The sequence below is a fragment of the Archocentrus centrarchus genome, chromosome 23 (genome assembly GCF_007364275.1).
Source record: "Archocentrus centrarchus isolate MPI-CPG fArcCen1 chromosome 23, fArcCen1, whole genome shotgun sequence".
In the NCBI taxonomy this organism is placed as follows: domain Eukaryota; kingdom Metazoa; phylum Chordata; class Actinopteri; order Cichliformes; family Cichlidae; genus Archocentrus; species Archocentrus centrarchus.
The window spans coordinates 4,080,958-4,100,191 of record NC_044368.1 but is presented as its reverse complement, the minus strand read 5'-3'; the positions used below and the strand labels follow the sequence as shown (position 1 = coordinate 4,100,191).

General features: G+C 42.1%; 1 protein-coding gene across 1 annotated transcript; it reads right to left on the bottom strand.

Annotated features, from left to right (window-relative positions):
* Positions 1-3: 3 nt before the first annotated feature.
* On the bottom strand, positions 4-18,872 carry itih5 (inter-alpha-trypsin inhibitor heavy chain 5). The gene is made up of 14 exons (XM_030720349.1): positions 18,655-18,872; positions 18,534-18,578; positions 17,806-17,969; positions 16,811-16,912; positions 13,884-14,167; positions 13,479-13,648; positions 13,094-13,210; positions 9,550-9,721; positions 9,074-9,383; positions 5,139-5,821; positions 3,800-3,853; positions 1,861-1,977; positions 1,381-1,758; positions 4-399 (listed from the first exon to the last, which is right to left on the bottom strand). Exons 1-14 carry the CDS (start codon positions 18,784-18,786, stop codon positions 140-142), a joined length of 2,988 nt encoding a protein of 995 aa, XP_030576209.1. The 5' UTR covers positions 18,787-18,872; the 3' UTR covers positions 4-139.
* Positions 18,873-19,234: the final 362 nt, after the last annotated feature.

The window sequence follows — 19,234 nt, the reverse complement described above, 5'->3', positions numbered from 1 at the left end:
AGAAATAATAAAAATATATTCAAAAGGGACCTGAAGGAAGAAAAATACTTGATGTGTGGAGCCTTTTAGGACTATTTGGATGTGATAATTATGTTTAAAAGGAGTTTAGTCAAGTAATTAAATGCTGAAGCTACACATCTCACACCCTGTTTGTCCCATGTGGCCAGTCTCCTGTGTCGAACATGTGTGACATCAAATAGTCCTGGTACTCTCCGTCTATCAGCTTGGCAGCATTGTTCCGGGCGAACCAGCAGTCCACGCTCTGCGTCCCGCTGTAGATCCTCCTACTTTTCTGCACTACCGGCACTGAGCGGTTCTTCACCTTCAGGACCGCGGAGGGCTTTGTGTCTCCCTGTGCGGGAAGCTCTGCCAATCCCACTTCCTCATGCAGGAACTGACCTAAAAGGAAAATGAATCCGGGCTTCAGGTTATTTTAAGTCTTTCTGGAGGCCAGTAAGTTAATTTCCTGCCGATGTCAGATTGTTTGAAACCACTATTACAATATGTTTTCAGAAAAATGCAAACATTATGCATTTATTCACAATTGGTGAAAATGTAGGTGCAGGTCAGTTTTTTCCCCCAAATCTCTGCATCATTGGGGTAGATTGTCCCAGATGAAAGTGTAGCTATCTAAAGCTTAGCTTGTAATTAAATACTTAAATAGGGCTTAATTTTCTCCCTCTCTCAAAATGTGACCTTTTTCCTGGCAACTTTGTATCGTTGATTAAGTGAAGTAATGTAACCTAACAAGTAGCCGTGGGGACAGCATTGGACTGTGTTTGCAGTGTATGCAGCTCTTTATTGCGAAGTCAGATTCAGGTTTAGTAAGAACATTTCTGACTTTATGTGATTTAGATATTGATCATCCTCAGAAGATGATTCCTGCTGATTTTGGTGAACTTTTGTCCGTGTTGTTACAATGCAATGTTCTTCTAGGAAGCCTTGTGTCCTGGTGTTCATGTGAGGGTTACTTTAACATGTCTTGCACACCAACCACACCCCCATGTTATTGACACTGCTGGACAGCAGCAGAACATTACGCCCTACCACAAAAACTGCTAAGAATGACTCAGATCATGGCTAAGAGCTGAACTCCCCAGATCCCCAGAGTTTGGTCAAGCACAACCCTAGAGGCCGCACCCCACTCTCTGCAACATCCAAATTGCCAACAACCCAGTGGCTGATCTCACGGGACACTTATGGAGGTCTCCTGTCCATGCTCCAGCAGATTGTTGTTTTTTGCAACCCAAGAACAACCTACTCAATTTTAGCCAGCTGACTGGTTGTTAACATTAAGTAGTCACTACTGCAGTGACTAGGATTTATGATTTGTGTTATCAGCTCAACAAGTTTTTACAGATAATCTCCTTCAACACCCACCTAACAGCCCATGGCAGCTGTGTGACAGTCCCTTGCTGTTACTGATGTAGAACCCCAGGTGGTCTCTCTGGTAGGGCGCTGGGTTCTTGTACTGGTGCAGCAGGATTACGAAGCTGATGTTCTCTCTGACAGTCACGGTCACGTTAGACTTTCCCACAATGGCCACTGACAGCACCCCACTGTCCACAGACACAGTGGAGTGGCAGGGCAGAACGATGCGGTCTCGTCCATCCAGAATAACTTTCTTAGGGGTCACCTCGATGTAGGCACGCTTGGGTTTATCCACCACAATGGTGATAGTGCTGAAGTAAGTACGCTGCTGCTTGTGACTGCCTGGTGGAGCTGGGGCCCCAATGAGCTTACCGTTGACTGTCACACCTGAGAACGCACATTTATGTTTTATTAAAAGCAGAGAAGATTTAGATCTTGATGTGAAATAAGAGTTTTGGTTCCTTTACAGTGTATAATCATGAGGCTTACCAGAGTCCTTGTGGTCAGAGACCAGGCCAAGGATGTGTCCTGGCTCACCGTTGATGTTGAAGCAAACAGTCAGTTTACTGAGGGGGAACTCAACCACAAAATGGGGATCACCATCCGCTGAAGAAGTGTAAGGGTATAAGAGGAGAAACCCCACACACACAATTAGATCAACTCCACCCATGCAAGAACTGTTAGATTATAAATCTGCTTAGACAATAAAATTTGGTATTTTCACATAGTGAAGACAAACTGTTGAAGTTCATCAAAATGGGGGATAAAGGTGATTTTAGCGATGTTGAACTGGAAAACAATGCCTGGTCTCAACTATTGGTTTCAGTATTTGAAATGTAGGGTCAGAGTTTAGCGTAAACGAGATGAAAGCATGGATCAATCCTGCCTTGCATCAACCGTTCAGGGCGGTGGTGGTGATGTAATGGCGTGGGGGGATATTTTCTTGGCATGCTTGGGGCTCTCAGTACCGGCTGAGTATTGTTTAAACACCACAGCCTACCTGAGTGCTATTGTTGACTGTGTTCATAACATTTCACACCCGTTTCTTGAACATGACATTGGGTTCTGCTGTACATCATGGATGTACAGCTGACAAATCTGCAGCAACTGTGTGACGCTATCACATCAATATGGACCAGAATTTCCGAGGAACGTCTCCAGCACCTTGTTGAATCTGTGGCATGAAGAATTAATGCAGTTCTGAAGGCAAAAAGGGGTCTAACCCAGTACTAGAAAAAGTAAACCCAGTGAAGTGGCTGGTGAATGTAAACCAAGAAATCAAGGGAAATTCTCTAGCTTCACAGAACTGATTGAAGCAATGCTGTGCAAAAAATAAATAAAATGGTTGCAGATGCTAGTGTGACAATGGGTGGCCAGGAAATAAAGAGGGGTGCAGGACTTTGACTCAGATGAGAAAAATTGGCTAAATTCCCAAAATAAGTCATCTTGTATTAATATAACAACCTGCAGCAAGTTTTGACCATCAGTAATCAAAAATAAATCCTGTATTATTACCTTACCCATCTCTGAACTCAGCTGCACACCTGTAAAGTTTTGTGACAGCATGTGGCACAGTTGTGATGCTATCGACAAAATCTATCAAGGTAAAGATATAGACGTACTGTAAACACCAGCCAAAGTACCTAAACCTGCCTTTAGGGTACTCCCACCAGCAAGTGTCTCAAGGTCCACATTTTTTACCAGGTGAAACGACTAGCTACATTATCACTGCTGGTAAAAAAAAAAAAAAAATAAGGCTATAAATTTTTTTTTTTTTTTAAAGTGACTCAGTGTTTTTGGGCTCAAAATGACATTGTGTCATATGTGAAAAAAACATGTAAAAACAAGCAAATAGCAAAAGCTGATTGATGATTGTTTAGATATGTTTACAGCAATGTGTCTGTTTGTGTATTAGTCAGCTAAGTGTCTCTTCTGGAATACAGTTTATTTATTTAGATAGAATTCCCGAAAGGCTCATGGGAACCAGTCAAGATGCAGTGAGGAGCAATGAGATGATAGAGCATCACTAATGACAGGGTTATTAGTCCTCACTAACTGCTTCTGATGAGCTCCCTCTCTTTACTGTAGCACATGCACAAACATCCTCTTTCAAACTCCATTAGCACACAGCACTTAAGGTTTAAAGTGCTACGTGTGTTGGCATTTCAATTAGACCCTGAAGGTTCTTTCCTCTTTTCTGGTCAGGTTCAGAGGAACTGCTGAGCCTCTTGCTGTCTGTGTGATCACTGCCGACTGTCTGACGAGCATCCAAATTACAGGCTGCCCACACATGGAGTGTATAGAGAGTCTACTGTACCTTCCCCTTCCCCAGTCTTTTATGTTTTACTATTGAGCCCTATCATCACTTCATATATGTGTCCAGTACCCTCTAACAAAGATGTGAAAAGTACAGAAACTCTGGAGTTACCCGATGTCTTGGAGAAGGTGATGGATTTCTTGGCTGGTCTCCTCTCAGCTTTACCTACAAGGAAGAGAATTATCTCAGTGATGAACCAGAGAAATGCCATTGCTAAAAAAATATATATATATATATACAGTAACTATTTTTTTTTAGATCAGATATTAGTGTGATACACTTTGTCAGATGAGATAAGAAACATTCTGCATGTTTACATGAGATAGTGGTTATAATGCCTTTCAAAAGTGCAACATGATTGCACCTTCTTTTTGTTTCCTAGTGCTTCATTTGTATTGACTTTATTTGCTGTTTCCTAAACACTGGATATACACTCACCAGCTGCAACATTAAGATCACCTGCTCGGTACTGAAAGTATGTAAGTCTGCCTCATACTAATGAAACAGCTTTTGTCAGTTGGCAGAAGGATTTGGGATCTTTAGAGGGTGTCTTATAGAGTCTGTGATTTGGATATTGGCAACCGATCCTTTGGGTCCTGTGAGTTTCAAATTCAATTCTGGATTTAACAGGGAGCCAATGAAGAAAAGCCAATATGAGAGAAATATGCTCTCTTTTTCTAGTCCTTGTCAGTACTCTCGCTACAGCATTTTGGATCAACTGAAGGCTTTTCAGCCTGATAATAATGAATTACAATAGTCCAGCCTGGAAGTAATAAATGCATGAATTAGCTTTTCAGCATCACTCTGAGACAGGGGGTTTCTAATTTTAGAAAAACCGTTCAAATGCCAAAAAAAGCATTCCTACATATTTGGTTAATATGTGCACTGAAAGACAGGTCCTGGTGAAAAATGATTCCAAGATTCCTCAGAGTGTTACTGGAGGCCAAGGTAATGCCATCCAGAGTAAGTATCTGGTTAGACGCTGTGTTTCTAAGATTTGTGGGGCCGAGTACAAGAACTTCAGTTTTATCTGAATTTAGAAGCAGGAAATAAGAGGTCATCAGGCCTTTGTGTCTTTAAGACATTCCTGCAGTTTAACTAATTGATGTGTGTCATCTGGCTTCATGGATAGATAAAGCTGGGTATCATCTGCATAACAATGAAAATGTATGCAATAATACTATACTGCCTAAGGGAAGCTTACAGGAAGTTACAGGAATACTCAGCTCAACAGAGCTCTGACTCTTTGTCAGCCTGGCTACAGTGCTGAAAAGAAACCTGGGGTTCTTATTTTCTTCAATCAGTGATGAATAGTAAGATGTTCTAGCTTTACAGAGGGCCTTTCTGACATTCTCACTCAAAACACAAGTTTCCATTTATGCACTGATTAAGCAGACTTTAAAGGGTTAAAGACACCCTGCAGTGCCTGACCTGGGAGCTGCCACCTTACCGATTGCATTGCTCAGTGATAAAGCCTGGTTGACAAGTTTCCCATCAGGCGTCTGTGGCTTTCTGTCATCTGTGTCATCTGGCAGTTCATTGGCAGGTGAAGCATCCTCGCCAGCTTCTGGCGTGATGGTGGGTGCTGGGGCCATGGTGCCATCAGCCAGGACTTCAGGCTTCTCCACCACCATGTTGGTGACAGGAGTGAAGAAGTGATAGGTCATAGATAGGTTGGCTGCCTGTTGAGTATGATCTTCCCTCTCCTTGCTGGTTTGGCTGCGCAGCCGTGACCGCAGTCCCTCCTTGATGCTTAAGAAACCCCACACACGTTCCACGAAGTCTTCTGCTACTGAACCCAAAGCGACTCCTAATTTCTGTGTTGCATCGGACCCCAGGGCTTTGACTCCGGCCGCCATTGCAGCAGTGGCTACCTTCACATGCTTCTCGGTATCTATCCGTCGGCGTCTCAGTGGAACATCGGTCTCAAGGATAATGCTCTTGTCATTGTTGCTGGCAGTGACCTGGACATGGAGGGATTCTGCACTTTCATTTATGAGCTTCCCAGCAATGACAATCTCAGAGCCATTGAAGTAGTTGGTGAAGAGATTCTGAGTGACGTACTGGACTGAGTTTTCAGTGTAGTTGATTCTTATGTCAGACAGCAGAGGAGTTCCTATTTCATTATAGAACCTAGAAAGGAACAAAGATATCAAGGGTTGCATATGAATGAAAGCAAAGCAAAAAAGAGCAATCAAGTGATGATGGCAAGTCAAGGTCACTGCTAAAATCCCTAGGCTTTCCAATAGGTTTCAATCAAAAGATGTTCAAATTCATCAACTGTCACAACCTCTATAACTGACTGCTGCCTGATCCACAAAGCACCAAACTCCTAAGGCCCCTTCTGTGAGTGGTGGGCCCAGGAGAAGGTAGGTCCCCAACCCTATCCCGTGCAGGGCAGTCATGTTCCTTGGTTTCTTTTTCATGGGGTTTTTTCTTTTCTTTTCTGAATCACTCTTAATCTGGCTCCTCACCCAGGACTGCATTGCCTTGGGAGACCCTACCAGGAGCAAAATGCTCCTGACAGCAAAGCTCCTGGGATCACGTGGGCATGCAAATCCCTCTACCATGATAAGATGGCAATTCATGGAGGGGGCTCAGAGTAGAGGCGTTGGTGAGGTGAGGTGTTTTGGGCATAGAGGCTGCCCTGGGGCAGACCCAGGACACGCTGGAGAGATTATATATCTCAGCTGCCTTGGGAACATCTTGGTAACCCCTCAGATGAGTTGGAGGTGGTAGCTGGGGAGAGGGAGCTCTGAGTATCTCTGCTTAGACTGCTGCCGCTGTATTGGAATGAAAAGACACAGTGTTATCAGTTAATGCTAGCAAAACTGTGTGGGTCCATACAGAGAATTTAGCTCATTGGAACTTGAGCAAATAACCATCGGACAGGCAATTAAACTCACAATAAGATAAAGTCACCAAATCTGCAAACACATTTGAGAGTTCCAATTCGGCAACTCATCAGCAGAGGTTAAAGCTAGGACAAAGCAGCTCCAGCTGCCTGTTTCTACAGCCACCTGTTAGTCAGTGGCCACATCCCTAATAATAGAAACTTTAAGTCTTAATAAGATTTAAATAAGTGAGGTATTAAAAAGGAAAAAAAAATCTTTCGGTCTCCTATTTCAGGAGAACTTTCCACTAGGTTGGTCTGATTGAACGAAAGATAGTATAAAAGACGGGTGTAGCTTCCGGGTCTAAAATGTGAGTTTAGTGGAGAAGTGCATTAAACCCGTGTGGTTTAACAGATCCACCACTTATTTGTTACATGAAGTTTCAAACACCAAAAAAAGAGATGGTGAAAATGCTGATCTAGAGCAAATGCTCTTCTGGACTCCACAAAGCCATGAGTTAAATCATGGTGACTACGCCCATCAGCTGTTAGTCGAACAAAGTACTAATGGTGTTGTGTTTTTTTGGCTGGCTCAATATTCAAGTTTTAAGATGATAAATTGAAGTTTTAATATAATTGACTATAAATTGGCATACATTTGATAAAGGTGGGGCTTTGCTTGCCCAGCAGAAGCAGAACAGAGAGTATTGCATTAATTGGAGGCAGTTCAAATATTAACGATGCTATAGTTGTTCTGTATGTTGCTTAACTAGTCAAGAACCTGCACTTAATTTTACACATTATGCACAGAGTTTCCAAACCTGCATTTGCTTGTTCATTGTCACTATTGGACACACAATCAGTGCCAGAAAAAAGGGTCTGATTGTATATTTCCTCATCTCGTTTATTCAAATAAGCCACCTTCCGGCCATAAACCCGCTCATCTAACCCCTTAAGCTGCTGCTACCCCACTTCAGAGTTCCTCTGGCCTGTCATTGTTGTCACGCCACAGCAAACTTCCTCACCTCCTAACCAGCATGTTTGTGCAAGCAGATCAGGGGCTATTAACTTTGGAGTCTATCTGTTAGCCCCTCATACATGCTCAGACGCAGGTTTCGCAACACACACACACACACACACACACACACATACCTGCTCAACTGAACAAACACCTTGTGTGTCTGTGCAGAGGAAAGAGGGAGAAGAGGGCCTTGTGTCAAGGATAAGAAAAAAAGAGCTCTGAGAGAGGGTTGATTAAAGAGGTATTTTGTCAGCACCGTCACATTTGTGGCCGTCGTTCCCTCACAGGTTGTGAGAGATGGATGGACATGTTAGAGGGGGAGAAGGGAGGAAATAAGGGCAGCTAATTACCTAATAAGAATGAGATTATAAATATATGAAAGTGAAAGGTACAGGACAGTAATTGCCTGTTAAAAGTAATAATTATTTATTATTTAATGTGTCTTCTGTGTTAATATTAAGTGAGTCCTGGTCAGCTCATTGCAGAAACAAGACAACATGCAACAAAGGTGAACCCCCTCTAAAAAAAAGCCTACAGAGGTGGAACACTGCCTGTATTAAACTTGGTTAAGTTTATCAATGGATTACAGTGAGAAAAAGGCTTCAGGCCTGTTTTTTAGCCCAGTTTGTTGGAATTTAATTGTCCTTAAAGTCCAACAAAGATAGGTTAAAAATTACTGTTCCTTTGTTTCCATGGTTTGAAAACATGAAATAGAACAAGAGCTTCTGTCTTCTGGCCAGTGTTATGCCAGCTTTAAACCAGTTTACTATCACACTAATTTTAAACCATTTTTTATACTGTTTTTATTGGCTTTCCACTCTACTGTCAAGTAAAAACTAGACTAAAGACGAGCACCAGACCATCAGAATTTAGAGCTGCTTCCACAATTCAATGTCAAACATTTCTGGGGTCAAATTTAGAGCAATTTCAGACTAAAATAAAACCAGTTTCACAATGCAAAACAAAAGACCAGAGCTAGGAAGCTTTCTAAGTTGTCCAAGACCAAAAGAGTATCTGATAAGTTTCATGCTATTTTAAAGAACTTCCAGACCACATTTACACTAATCTTAGGTTTGTTTCATTACATTTTTATTAAAGTCTGTCCAAGATATTTTCAAGACACCATTTCAGGCTCACTGTAATATACTTTCACTCCAACATCAAGTCAGAATTCAGACTAGTCTCACATCTATTTTAGATCTCATCCAGAGTATGTTAGAGTACTTTCACAGCAGTTTAGACCACTGTGTAGTAAATCTTAGGCCATTTTTATTAAAGCCTTTTGTCAACATCAGTTTCAGAATATTTATGAACCACTTTGATAAATAAAAAGAAACTTTCTTAAATTCTCTTATCTTCTTTAGGCCTATGAATATTTAATGCCACCTCCAAAATCTTGAGTGAAGGTCATCTCAAAATTAGGATAATGATTGATGTATAAATTTGGAAAGCATAGAATCTGCCCCAAATCTTGAAAACTTAATAATCGAGTTAGTAGTTTGCAGGATAAAATGTCATATCAAAGTCTTACCCTTTGAGCATGGCGCTGGCATCAGCCTCCTCATTGATGCGTCTCATCATCCCGCAGTTTTCCAGAGCCATGCGCTCCAGCAGTCGGTAATCCACATCATTACCAATCCCAATTGTGAAGATGCAGAACTTTTCCTGCACAGCTGAACGAGTGTTCCCTAGGATCGCCGCGGACTGGATCTCTCCGACAGTGGGTCGCCCATCTGTCAGGAAAATAATGAGCGAGACGCTGTTCGGGCTGCTGTCAGGGCCCGAGAGGTACTCACGAAGCAGAGAGGAGCCAGTTCGGATGGCGCCATCGATGTTGGTGCCTGCAGTGAAGGGATGTCACTACTGATTATGACTCTTTTTCCACTTTAAATCTAAGCTCAGTGTTAAGTTATTAAAGACAGTTTTACTGCTTTTATTATATCTTATGGTACACTTAAAGTCATCAAAAATCATAGCAAAGACAAACCACAAACAATAATGTCTCACCTCCAGTGGGCATCAGCATGTAAATAAACTTCTTGGCATCTCTGATATTGAGGGGGGTCACTGGCACGAGACCATTCGGCTGCCAAACTTTGATCTTATTGGAGAAGCTGACGAAGTTAAAGTTATCGCCGGGCCTCAGGTCCCTCAGGATGGTGAACAGGGCATCTTTAGTCTGAGAGACAGCCACAGATGAAGGGAAATAACCGATTGTGAGACGCTCTGTGTGGCACACGTCTCCAGTTTAAGACAAGCGTCTGTGTTTTTGTTGAAGATCTATGTTAGATGGCAGAATAAAGAATATTTTGATAAAGAATTTATTGCAGCATCGGGACCATTTATTTTCAAAAGAGTTTGGTAAGCTTTCACTTTTTCTGTCTTTAGGCTTGTAAATCTGGCAGATTTCCTCTATCTTTGCTCATTTCTATATTGTACAATAAGTAATTTATATAATATGTAATTCATTTATATTTCCTAATTATGTTCTTACATTCTTTTGAACCAGTGTGATCTTGAGTTAAATGTGTGTTTTTCTACTGAACATGAGTTGAATATTTTAGATATTAATTTATGCTAATTAAAGTCCAGAGCTTCAGACTGAAGTCCTGCAGGTGTGAAACAGTAATTTTGTGCTATTTTACAACTTGTGTCAGTGTTTGCTTTAGGTCATCTCAGGTTAAACTGACTTGATCATTGTGCCTGTGGTGCATTTATTGTGTTGTAAAATGAGGCGGAAGGGTTGGAAGCAAACACACAAACATCAATCAACACCAACCCCATTGAATCAAAGTTTAGATCAGGGGTAGGGAACTCCAGGCCTCAAGAGCCGGTGTCCTGCAGGTTTTAGATGTGTCCCTGATCCGGCACACCTGAATCACATATAGAAGTCATTAGCAGGACTCTGGAGAACTTGACTGCAGACTGAGGAGGTATTTCAGCCATTTGATTCAGGTGTGCTGGATCAGGGACACATCTAAAACCTGCAGGACACCGGCTCTCGAGGCGTGGAGTTCCCTACCCCTGGTTTAGATGGTGGTGCCAACAACGGCAGAAAACTGTTAATGATTATTTACTTTGGTCGTGCAGTTCTGATTGTTTCCACTGTCGTATTTTTATTTATTTTTTTAACAGACTAAAAAGATCTTGGATGATTCCTAAAGAATGCAGGCAGGACATTTTCCACAGCTTCTAACATGGAGCTCATTTAAAATGATCTTTAGATATGATCAAACTACTGGATGTGGTTTAAGTGAGGGAGCTGCTTGGATAGACGACCCTGAATGTTAGCAGAACTATGTGCATGTTGTCACAATCTGACATCACATGGACTTTGTACTTGGAAGGTGGCAAGTCACAGACCGGCTTATGTTCAATTCACCAGCATCATCCACCCCTGCTGGGTGCTGTCTAGAAGAGTTCAAGGCTGCAGTGCATGTGATTAATTTTTGCAGCGATGCTGACACATAAATTCATCCATCCATCAATTTTTTGATGCTTATTGGGGTCCAGCAGAGATGACCAGACCTCCCTCCCATGCCAGGGTCTGCCACGGGGCCTACTCCCCATAGGACATGCCCTGAACACCTCACCCAAGAGGAGCCCAGGGGGCATCCTAGTCAGATGCCCAAATCAGCTCAATCTTTCAATGTGGAGGAGCAGCGGTTCTACTCCGAGCCCCTCTTGAATGGCTACACTCTTCACCCTATCTCTAAGAGATGTCAGTCCACACATTCATCATAAAGTTAGTTATTTTGACAAAGCTCTTTCTTACAATAAAATTGTTATCCTATAATTGTCCTGCAAAGGTAACATTTCTCTCTTGTTTGACAGACGGGCATAAAAAGAATACTTAAAGTCCAGGTACTTGCTATTGATGTAAAGCCCTCAGATTTAATTGCACCATAAAACTTGATATCAGATTCTGCCATTTATTCACAAAACATAACATTTTCAAAGGCATGGAAATAAGAGTTATTTGGAGTCAAGACTTCCTACTGCTTTTCTATCTTGAAGTTTCTTCTTCACATTCGCAGCCATGAGTGTGGGTGACACATATGATTTCATGTTGAGGGGCTTCATAGATGTCTATATGGGGTGTATACAGCAGGGGTCAGAACCACAGGCTGACCTCCACTGAAAAACCTCTATTGTGAAGCCACATCAAAACACACTTGCTGTTCTGTTCCTGCAGCCCACTTGGGGCTGCTGACGGTGGGGAGTGGGATCAGGGGGTTGAGGGTACTGTTGTCTAGAAAGTTCCATTACCCCATAGACACTGACCTTCCTCCCTCACAATTTCCACTTTTCTTTCTCAGTGAAAATCTGTTTTTCACTTTCTCTCCTCTTTTCTGTTTCAGGGCAGCTGCAAAGATCAGCACTGGAAGAGGGGATTATCGTGCTGCAGCAGATGGAGGAAAAGGTCTGATATTGATATTCCAGTGTGGGAGTGAGGAGGTGGGGTGTCACATTTCCTATCCAGTGCAGCAATAAAAATTCAACATTAAAATGGAGAAATTGCTTTGTAAAGGAAGAGAGACTGTCAGAAAATTTTGATTTTCTCTGATTCCTTTGGGAGAAGAGTTGAGAATGAATTCATATCGCTGCTCCAAAGTGGAACATTTAGGTAAGACTCTAATGTGAAAATACTCCAAGCCTATGAGCCTAGTGTAAATCCAAAGCTGGCCAAATCCAAACTCAGCATGAGTAGCAGGAAAAGACTGCTCACCAGTCTTTCCTTATTTCTAGCTCTGGCAAACACACAAGATGCTCACAGTGCTGGTATTTTGTGGTGTAATTAGTAAGTGAAAATTGTGAGCAGTTATATTTCTTTATATTATATTTCTTTTTTTATTTGAAATTTATAGCCAAATTTTCAGACTGGGTGGAGGTCTTGGAGGCGGGGAATTGGGGGATAGGTTACAAGGGGTATTGGAGAAAATAGGGATGAACTGATCCTTTAAATCAAACAACAATGTTCTTCACTGAAAAAAACCTGAGACATGGTTTATGCACCATCACCATATAAGGATGGTGATGGTGCTGATAATGGTTACTAACGTAAAGGCTTAGAGAGCCCAGCAGCCCAGGAGGGGGCAGCCCCTCTGGTTACAAAAAGACATCAGATTGTAACCAGATTGATTACTTGCAACACTTTTGTTTTTTGATGAGTTATTTGGTCTCGGTTTCGAGTGTCATGTCTTATTAAATGTTACATGATGTTCATTTTGTAAAGTTTCCATTGGAGTCAAAGTAGAACATAAAGCAGTGTATCCTTTAGAGCAGATCTGCATTGTGACTGAGAATCTGTCGCCAGCGTGTTTGCACGTTTTGTCACATTCCTTACCAGCATTTAGTTTTGCAGACACGTTACGATTCCACCAGACGTGCCACAGTGTTTTTCAGAAGTGCCTTTCCATTGTGTGTCACTAAAAATAGTGCAGGGTCTGTTTTTTTAATTTTAATGGAAGCTGCGTCAAGCAGAGGAAGAAGAAGGACAGGAACTCGGACAATCACTGGTGTGATTTGAAGTCAAAGACACACACAATACCTGTCTGATCTTAGTCCCCAACATGGAGGCGCTGGTATCAATCACAAACACCACGTTCTTGGGCACAGCAGGGAGGTCTTTGGGGGCAAAGTAGTGCACGAAATGGCCGTTTAAAACCTGGAAAACAAAGACAGATGTGCAGCAGACGGTGAGATTGGTTGCAGTTGTAGTTCTGCTCTGAAGACAGACAGGAGTTTGGCAGCAGTGTTAAGCTGGTGGCAGGAGGCCAGAGAAACAAATGACTAACAGGTGGGTGGATAAGTGTAGCTGGATGGGAAGTTTGCGAGCATGGATCCAATATATTACAATTATCATCACAGAGTTGTTTCATCACAACCTTTGGCCATGGCTCTGTTTATTGGGGACATTTGGCAAATTCCTTCACCTGGATGTCTCCGATCCCCGTGTCTCTCTGAACATCGTAGCGGACCACGAAGTCTCCCAGGATGCCGCTGGTGGTGATCTTTGCCTGCTGGGTGATGTTGGGGCTGAAGGTGATCTGGCAGACGTTCTTTTCGTTTTTGATCACAGTGGTGATGGGAAGCTTGGGCTTGGCTGGGACACATTGACAGGAAGTACTTTAACAGGGATCAAGAGCAAAAGCCTTAAAAATGACCTCTGCACATTTTATGTACTACAAAAGCAGTTTTAACATCATTTTATCGAGTACTTTATGCTCATAAGAGTTATCAGTTTGTACTCTGTATGATCTTAACTGATAAACCTATCTTTGGTAGAGGCTTAACTTTAACTTCCCCTAAATTTTGCACAGTACTCAGTATCCATAAACCTGGTGTGTTTGGAGCAGTTGCAGTGTTGGCAGCGCCATTGCTCTTGCCGTTGCTCTTGCTGTTGCGGAGTGGCAGCACCTCCAGGTCAGTGATGGGGGAATGGTCGACGATAGTGACGTCCAGGCTGAGGCGGCTGACCAGCTGCATGGGCCGCAGGCTGGTCACGTGTTCGTAACGCCCCAGCCGGCGCTGCAGAAGCTCCTCATACGTCAGAAGGAAAACGGCCCGGTTTCGACCAGGAATTTTAGCTGCCATTCTGAACACCTCCACCTCCGGGTCTGAGCTGGAGAGGACGAGAGAGGAGGCAGTGATAGAACGTGAAGGGACGAGATGGTAAAACTGTGAAATTACAGTAAATTACCTCTTAAATCAAAGCAATGTAATGACAGCTAGACTTGCAGCAATAAACAGTTATTGCCATAATGCATTTTAGTATTTCTACTGCAATCTCTATCAACAGCTCTGCTACATTCCCCCTGCTTCTAGAAAAACACAGTCATTGAAATACGAGTTTCAGTCACGGTGGCTCATTGGTAGAAAAATCCTGAAGCGCCCAGTTAGTATCTGAAGGTTTTATGCAGACCGATGTCTACATTTTGTAGCTGTGGGGCAGTGCAAGGGTGCAGTGTCAAGATTATATGGAACAACTGGTAGTGTGGGCTAGACTTGTTTATGTGTCTGCTGTTGTTGGTTCCTCAGCTTAATCCCTGCTGCAAGGCAGATGTTACTCCTACTAGACAAGAACCTCCTTTGTAGAGTGTAAAGCGTTAAAACCAGTGAAAACTCTTGACTGTGGGCTTTTTTGATCTTTGACATTTCTTCCTCTTTCTGCTGAACTCCACTGTTGTTCCATTTCCTTTTGAGTCACCATTCTACCTACGCATAAAGCCATCGCCATCAGGCTATGCAATGTCAGCTTTTTTGGAGGACAATATCCAAGTGCATCCCTGTATCCTCTGCGTTGGTTAACTTTCCACAGTCCTTCTCTCTGTGGAGCCAAAAACCAGTGTGGGACCATAAATCCAACAAAACAATTTCCACAATGGGAAACTTATCACGCAAACACATCAATCAAACTAAAAACCCAGAATAAATGAAACGGCCGAACTTAAACCTTACAGAACTCAAACACTCACAGAATACTGCAAAAACGCACAGTAGCTTGCTGCTCTGCATCTGCATTTACATTCTTTAAACCATAGTCACGAAAAAACACTATATTACAGTCATTTTACAGCAGTTTGGCAGACAATACTGACAGAAAATCAAGAATAAACTTGGCATATAAAAAATTATATCATGCTGTAGTATGCTTTGGGGACAAACTCTGAAGTAATTCAACTGGTAACCAAACCTGTTTCTAGTTTTATGTTTGGAGACTTGCACAAGCTAAATGATTATGCAAAGATGTGTGATATCCAGAGGTTTCCAAGTTCTGAAATGAACTTGCTAAATGGAGCTGAATTAAAATTTATGAGATTATAAAACCTTCCATATTCTATAATCTCATGAGTTTTTGGTTGTAGAGTAAAAGGCAGTGCCAGTGAAAAGTTCAATGTTCCGAAGTAGAATTGTACATTATTACCAGAGTATGCTTTGCATTTAGAAATGTCAAATCTTACTTCCTACATTCAGACTTTAGTGAAACTGCCTGTGTTTTCTGCACTTTCATTTGCTTTGATATGCTTTATTTTAAAATGTTACCTTGTACATTAACTAACATGCATCTTACATGGGTGTGAAGATGAGGTTTTCTTGGCCAGGCCCCTCAGTATTAATATAATAATTGAATAACTGAGCAGCTGTAAATAGAAAATAATAAAACATATACATTAGATGAGAGAAATACATTACAGGAGTGGTTCCCAAAGTCAAGCGTGCTGCGGCCCCCTTAAAAACCAGAAAATCCCATGGACCCCCCCTTTACCCCCACCACCACCGCCCCACCCCCCATCTGTTAGCACCAGCCTATGAAGTTTTCCTCGTTAGAAGCCTGTTGTCACTCTCATCAAAATACAAGAGAAACTGATGTATTTCCTCAAAAATTTGATTTAAAAAAACATAAACAACACAGGCTGTTAGCTATAAATTGATAATACTACCCAGTCATATGTAAAGTGCTATTGCCAATATGTGACCCACTTGCCAGTGGGACAAAAACTTCAATACAAGAGCAGTAAATTTAGATCAGAGTAATGATTATTATAAACTAAATACCTCCTCTTACCCTTTAAAATCACTTTTTATATAAATAAATAATGTATGTAAATATGTAATTAAGCATACTTGTGAGTAATTTTATGTTTGTAAATGAGAACTGGTTCTCAAACATTTTACCTGGTAAAATAAAGGTTTTTAAAAAAAACAAAACAGTATTTCTGTTATTACTGCGGGCCCCCTGCAGTACCTTCACAGCCCCCTGGTGGGCCGGGGCCCACACTTTGGGAACCACTACATTACAACATTTAGGGAGGGTAGAAGATTTTTAAAGAGGTGGAGCAGTGAAGCAAACAGTCCAAGTGGTGATATCATTAAAAGGGATGCACTGCTTCCACATAATCTCACATTTTTCCCTCCAGTCTGTCCTCCTTCGTCCGCTTCCTCTATTTACAGTCCGTGAATCACTAAATGACATTTAATGAAACGTCAGTTTTTTTGCATGACAGTTGTAAATGGTATGATGTCACTTTTCCCATGTGTCAGCTCTTGGGTCACAGATTTGTCAGCCCGTCTGCTCACATGCATTAACACATGCTCGCCCTTTGTGGAAGCCTCGCTGTGGAAGAGGGGGTTTTAAATGGGACGCTATCAATCTGTGCTGCCAAAATATAAATACTGAAGGGAGCACGTGCTGCTGTGTAATTTGGAGGAAGCAGCCACACAGTTCAGCTGGAACAGGCGCACACACATGCTCTTTCTCTCTTACCTTGTGTCACCTGGCTCCTTCTTCTCAGGTTTGCCTTTTTCCTGTTTGATCCTCTTCTCCTTTGGCTTCACCTCGCTCTGGTAGACGCGCCCCCCAATGATCCTGGTTCATGGGGTCAAAGGTTGAGATTCAGAGTGGTGCTCATGGTCAGGACCACCTATTGTCACAGTTCAACTAGATTTTCTTGGACAAAGGATAGAATTCGTTGGCAGAAATCCTGTTGTTACCTGTTTACAGAGTCCAGTGATGAACTTGAATGAGCTAGTCAGTCAGTGTGTGAGTGAGTGTGTGTGTGTGTGTGTGTTTTAACAGCAGTGTAAAGGTTTTCACCCTTTCCTGTCATCCCCACAGCAACTGAACCAATATAAAACCTTCCAGCCACTAAATCCTATTGTAAACATAAAATACCTTCTAAAACATCCCAAACAGCTTCAATCAATCAATAAATAAATAAACAAAATAATAATAATCTAATTTAAAACGGGCTGCTGTTATTTGCTAACACTTATATACATGATCATTAGTAAAATCTATGGGAATTTGAATGGAAATGTTATTGAAAACTGATTTAAATTGTGAAGCTAGAGCAGATATAACTGAATGTTTGGTCCAAATGTCTCCCATATCTGCAGTTTTCTAACAGGCCACATTTGTCCTCGACTGACAGCGTTGACTCAGGTTAACTCAGGTTGTCCTCACTGTCACTTCCTCAGTGCAGCCTCAGTTCAGCCACATGTGGACCTCATATTTTAACCACATCTGGCCCACAAAAAAAATCTGCCAGTGCCACAACTGAGCTATGAGTGCCAAATAAGCAAATATCATCATAAGTCCAAGTGTGTCTGACATCTGAGGGGTAGCAAAATGAAAGCAGAATCACTCACAGTAAAGATGGAGCTTCAATGTCAAGAGAAAATGCGTAAAGGTATATAGAAGCAAGATTTCCACCATCTGAGAGTTTTTGTTCCTGTTAAGGTGACCTGTTTGGCTCTTACATGGTGAAGTTGGACACGTAGGCATTAGCGGGGATTTGAAACTGGAAGACACCCTCACTAGCGGCGGAGTGTCGGTTGAGCAAGGCGCAGTACACCGCAGTGAAAGCGTAGCGGGAGATGATCGTGGTCTTGATGGAGAGTTCCTGGATGTGAGGTTTGGTCTCCTACAAAATAAAATAAAAAAAAAATAACAAAAAAACCCACCAATAACAACAATATTACTATAACCGGAAGCAGCGGCGCTTAGGCTAAATTTGGCGAGATTTTACGCATATCTATTGTGCGCGCTGATAATTATTAATAGTTTCAGTTTTCATCCCAACGAAAGCTGGAATTATAAATTTACAGTGACTCAGTACCGAGAGGAATTCGTTCTCGTGAGCTAAGATCCAGGCCATGACAGACACTTTGGCACATCTGCGCGCTTGGCAGTTCTCCTGTGCGTTACGCCCAACGTGCAGAAGTTCACAGTGACAACTTCTAAATAACTTAAAGTAGGTCATATATTCTATTACAAATACACAGTTTGCTTTAATCAAATGTTTTACTGAGGCCAGGTCAGTTCAACATACCTTAGAGCACAAACTACTCAACTCTCTGATTAAAATTTTGCAGATATTGCAGCAAATGATCAGATCTAGGACGCCAAGATAAGATAAGGCATTTCTTCTTATCTTTAATTTTAAATAAACCTTTAAATAAACTCTCTAATTAAAGAGTTATTTTACCTTTGTTATTACAGTTTTCACCTGGCGAGGGACCCTGCGCGGCGCCTGTGGGCACAAACATCATCAGAAGGCGAAATATTAACACCAGAAAGCGCAACACTTTCTTCTTAAACAATCTTACAATGTTTAAATCAAAGTCTGCCAGATCAACATCATCTTCAAACTGGGAGTCCTCCAGCTGTCCCAGGACACCCGCGCTGAAACCGAGCAGCAGCAGCAGCAGCGGCAGCAGCATCTTGGACTTCTTCTCCATTTAAACGCGTTAAAAAGATGAACTGGGCATCGTTTCCCACCGCGGAGCGTCTCCAAGTTCGAATCCCAGTCCAGAGCGGAGTGACCGGACGGAGACGCTGCAAGCTGTGAGGAAAACACGCCCACCCGCTGGAGGAGAAGGATGGAGTGTTTTCAGTCCCGCTACTGAAAGAGGCGCGTTGGGGCGCTGCTCCTTTCAGGGAGAATCCAAGTTTTTACAGGGAAAGCGTCGGTGTCAAGAAGCAGGGAGGGAGCGCTTCACTTTCTGCACGCACACTTGCTTTTTCTCTCTTCCCTGCGTCACCTGGCTGCTGCTTGTCCAAATTCAAAATGTGGAATACAAAGGGAATTTCATGCTTAAATGTTTCTTATTTTATTATGATTATGTGATATAATGTTGCGGAGTGACGGCAGCTGGCATTGTATTATATTTTCCAATGTTCACCTCT